Source organism: Labeo rohita, unplaced genomic scaffold, assembly GCF_022985175.1.
Source record: "Labeo rohita strain BAU-BD-2019 unplaced genomic scaffold, IGBB_LRoh.1.0 scaffold_208, whole genome shotgun sequence".
Classification (NCBI taxonomy): Eukaryota; Metazoa; Chordata; class Actinopteri; order Cypriniformes; family Cyprinidae; genus Labeo; species Labeo rohita.
Genome location: NW_026128308.1, coordinates 38862 through 43899, shown reverse-complemented (window position 1 = coordinate 43899; position 5038 = coordinate 38862). Strand labels below are relative to the sequence as shown.

General features: G+C 36.1%; 1 protein-coding gene across 1 annotated transcript; it reads left to right on the top strand.

The window, feature by feature from the left end:
- The first annotated feature begins 2255 nt into the window (after positions 1–2255).
- Positions 2256–4817, top strand: LOC127159334 (NLR family CARD domain-containing protein 3). Its single transcript, XM_053825501.1, is given in 3 exon segments — positions 2256–2449; positions 2596–2791; positions 2879–4817. Coding segments are annotated over 3 exon segments (1986 nt in total). The 5' UTR covers positions 2256–2335; the 3' UTR covers positions 4555–4817.
- The last annotated feature ends 221 nt before the right edge of the window (positions 4818–5038 follow it).

Below are 5038 nucleotides of genomic sequence, written 5' to 3'. Positions count from 1 at the left end.
TTGTGTCATTTTGGTTGAGTTTGCTTATTTTATATCTGTACAATAGAAAGTTGACATAGAGACTTGAGGTAGAGTGAAGGCATGGCTAACTTGCATTAAGAGAGTTTATTAAAGAAACATGGATAAACGTGAATGAGTAGATGAAGAGGACCTACAAAGTAATCAAGAGCAGAAAAAAAAAATATATTGTTTTTCTTTAAGTGTTTACATATTTACGCACGATGCCCGTATGGGTTTTTGTCTCATAAATCTGTAGCTCTCTACTTTTTTCATATGTATTTTTGAACCCTTCTGTCATGTAGCCTGTAACACCATTGGTCAAAAGTGAAATTGCTTGCAAATTTCTTGTTTTGCTAAATTATATTGGATTTAATGCCGGTTACAGATTTCTTGATCGTAGGCCTCACTGATTTGAGTTTATGCAAATCTTTTTTTTTTTTTTTTTTTTTTTTTTTTTGAGTGGAAAAACAAACATTTGTACATAATCAGATGATTGAATTAAAGAGTTGCTGATAATTTAGCATTACAAGTTATTTAGATTCTTTTTTTTTTTTACAAATAAAATTTAGAAAGTATTGCAGTACAAATAAATCAGCATTTCTCATACATGCGTGTGGTTCTTACACACACCAGAAGTAATCGTTGTTGTTTAATCCCACTTTCTTAAGCACTATGCTCGCTCACATTCATGGTCATTTGCATTCAGAAACACCTCCTTTGAACAATATATGGTGACAACACCTCCCTTTATAAATCACGTGAATGTATATGTCCTCACCGAAATCACGGCAAAGGAAGCAACACCACTTGAGAAGCCGTTCTGTGCTGCACTAAGATCAGTGTGGTCTCTGAAAACACATTCTCTGTGCAGTGCACAGTGCACAGTCTTTTTTTTTTAAGACAACAACTAAAGTAATTTAATAAAATAATAAGAAGAATCTATAACTTAATTATCCAACTAATCTGTCAATTATACATTTTCCAATCGTTTAGCTATGGGCGTGTCTTGGTAACATGGCCTCTTTAAATAATTTTACATTTTGTTATATAGCAACAAAATTAGCAACTGTTTCTATTTATTCCCTATAATAACACATGCAACATTATAAATGTAACATTAACGGCCCCATCATACACCCGGAGCAATGAAAGTTGAGCGTGCATTATGGGATTAAAAACGGCACGGAGAAAGCGTTGAGAGCGGCTTTTTACCATGAATTTCATCCCAAAGCAGTGGTGTTGTAGTGTTGTCAGCGGCACTGAGCGCAGATTTGACGCTGTAGTGGAAACACACCGTAAAAGATGCTGAGGCGCGCGACACTTCGGTGCTGTGACAGGCACCTTTCCGACTGTTTACACTCCGATGGGCGCACACGAGCAAACAGACAGTGCAACTGTACATGCATTTAGCTTTTTGTCACTGTGCTTTATATTTTATTAATTTGTTTAAATAATGGAGCGCGCGTCCCGCCTGCAACAACTCCGATCGATGCGCGTGAGAAACAGGAATGAAACACAACTCTACCAAAGATGCACTTCACCAGTCAGATCTCAGTCTCAGCTGTCAGAGAACATGCGACAGCCAAGGGGAGTTCACTTAATATTTAAAACATTTTTTTGTTAAATATTGTTACTGTAACTGTACTCTGGTGAGTTTATTAGATCATAATAGGATTATACAGTGTTTATACATCTTTATATAAAAACATTTTGTTTAAACTGTTTGTGTCATTCAGCAACATGAAACAACTTTATATATTTGTTTATTTATTTGTATGTATGTATGTCCTTCAGTGCTAATGAATGTGAATTATTTTTTGATACAGTTGATCAGTTTATACCTAAAATATCTTCCCATATTTGTAATAGTTGTGAAAATCCCATCACTTTAGAAGAATTAAGTTTAATTTAATCTAAAACTCCTTCAAATAAAAGTCCTGGCCCTGACGGTTTGCCATCTGAACTTTTTGGAAAGATCTAAAAGATTTGATTTTCTCTGTATTTAAAGACTGTTTAAGTTCTGGTGAATTAATGGAATCTATGAAACAAGGTCTTATTACACTTTGACAAAACCAAATAAAGATAATCATTATATTGAAAATTGACAGCCTATTACTGTCCTCAATTCTGATTATAAATTGTTAACTTCTCTATTTGCAGAAAGATTAAAACCCTGTCTAGAGCATCAGAGAAGAAGATAAAAATGAGACCTAATATTTACCTAAATTTATACTTAAATAGATCCTATGCTTTAACAGTGCAAACTTAAACAGCTATTGTTTTCTGTCTTTGCTAAAAATATTGGCAAATTATTTCTCTAATAGTTTTCCTGAAAATGCAGTACTTCATTTTATTCACTAATAGGGTTCAATATGAGACATTAGATTCAGACGTCCAGACTCACAGGAAACACAAGAATTTCAAAGACAATCTCCTGTGGATATTCCAGGTAGGAAAACACATTTTCAATAATGTTTACATGTATAACATTTATAACTTGCAAGAATATTCAGTAGAAATTTGATTTCTGTTTTATCTTGATCATTTATGTTTACTTTTAGAAACACAGAAAAATGTATTTGTCTTTGATTTTAGGATCTTGAAAGCAAAATAATCACATTTCTGAAGAATGAGCTGGAAAAATTTAAGAAAATATTACAAGAAGAAGATGTACAATACGTTGTGAAGGATTTTAATGAGAACAGATGCAGTATCAAAGAAGCAGCTCTTGATCTCACACTCTACTTCCTGAGAGAGATGAAGCAAGATGAAGCTGCTGATACTTTAGAAGGTAAGAGACTCTTGTTCATCTGTCACATTGTCATTTATAAATGTAATGGAGAAAATAGTAATATTTTTTTTTTGTCCCTGTTTTTAGATGAGCTGTTCTTCATTCATCAGCTAAAATGCAGCTTAAAGGAAAAGTATCAATGTGTGTTTGAAGGAATTGCAAAGCAAGGTGACTCTACACTTCTGAATAACATCTAAACAGATCTCTATATCACTCAGGGTTGTAGTGAACAGGTCAATACTGAACATGAGGTAAGACAGATTGAAGTTGCTTCCAGGCGTCATGAGTCACAAGAAATACAGGTTGAACGCACAAATTTGTTTGAAGCACCTGAACAAGACGAGCAGATCAGAACTGTACTGACAAAAGGAGTTGCTGGCATCGGAAAATCAGTCTCTGTACAGAAGTTTGTTCTGGATTGGGCTGAAGGAAAAGAAAATAAAGATATCAGCTTCATATTTCCTCTCCCATTTAGAGAGATGAACTTAAAGGAGCAAGAAAAACTAAGTTTGATGGACCTTATAACTCAGTTTTTCCCTGAGACTAAAGGAATGAACCTTACAAGAAGGAACCAAAAACTCCTGTTCATTCTTGATGGTTTGGATGAATTTCGTCTTCCTTTAAACTTTAAGGAAAATGAGACATTGCTTGATGTGTCTTCACCATCATCTCTGGATGTTCTCCTAACGAACCTCATCAAGGGAAATCTGCTTCCTTCTGCTCTCATCTGGATCACCACCAGACCAGCAGCTGCCAGTAAGATTCCTCCTGACTGTATCGACCGGCTGACAGAGATACGAGGATTCAATGATGCACAAAAGGAGGAGTACTTCAGAAAAAGAATCACGGATGAGGATCTGGCCAGAGGAATCATTGATCATGTTAAACAATCAAAGAGTCTCTTTATCATGTGCCACATCCCAGTCTTCTGCTGGATTTCAGCCACTGTTCTCCAGAACATTTTAGAGGCAAAAAGAAATAATGTTGTGAAAAATAATCAGGCTGATGACAAATCCAAAATACTACAGGAATCAAATACTGAAGACACTCCAAAGACTCTGACACAAATGTACTCACACTTTCTCAGATTTCAGATCCTGCAGAGCAGACGAAAGTATGATGGAGAATATACACCAGATGTTTCCTGGGATAAAGATGCCATCCTTTCACTGGGGAAACTGGCATTTCATCAGCTGGAAAGAAACAATGTAATCTTCTATGGCACAGATCTGAAAGACTGTGGTATTGATGTTGATAAAGCATCAGTGTATTCAGGCATGTGTACCCAGATCTTTAAGGAGGAAACGGGGATCGTTCTTGGTACCATGTACTGCTTTGTTCACTTGAGCATTCAAGAGTTTATTGCAGCACTTTATGCTCATCTGTTTCTAGACATCAACAAGAAATGTGTGTTTGATCAAGACTCTATAGAACAGGAAAACAAAAGTGAAACCATGATTAATTTGCTCAAGACTGCAGTGGACAGCAAGGTGTTTGAGAGTGGTAGTGGTTATCTGGACTTTTTCCTTCACTTCCTTCCCAGTCTGTCACTCCAGTCCAAAAAAAACATGACTGATTTGCTCAAGACTGCAGTGGACAAGGCACTAGAGAGTGATAATGGACACCTGGATCTTTTTCTTCGATTCCTCCTCGGTTTGTCACTCCAGTCCAATCAGCGACTCTTACAGGGTCTGTTGACACAGCAGGATGGACATGACCTAATCAAAAAAAGAAATAGTTCAGTACATCAAGCAGAAATTTGAAGCTAATCTGTCTCCAGAGAGATCCATCAATCTGTTCTACTGTCTGAATGAACTGAATGACCAAACTCTGGTAAAAGACATTCAGACCCACCTTAGCAAAGGAAGTCTCTCATCTGCTGATCTTTCACCTGCCCAGTGGTCTGCTTTGGCCTTTGTGTTGTTGACATCAGAGGAGGAGCTGGAGGAGTTTGAGCTTCAGAAATTCAAGAAATCAGACGAGTGTCTCATTAGATTATCAGCAGTCATCAAATCTTCTAAAAGAGCTCTGTAAGTTAATAATTTTTTGCTTTCATCTGAAAAATACATTTATCTAGGGTTCCCATGCATCCTGGAAAACCTGGAAAAATAATTACTGATTTTAGTCCTGGAAAATGTGTGGAAAAATATAAACATGTCATGGAAAATCTTGTTGCTCTGGAAAATTATTTATAAGAAATGTTCTTGTGTTTTTCTTTAGCTGCGAATAAAGAGTTTTCTTCTCCAT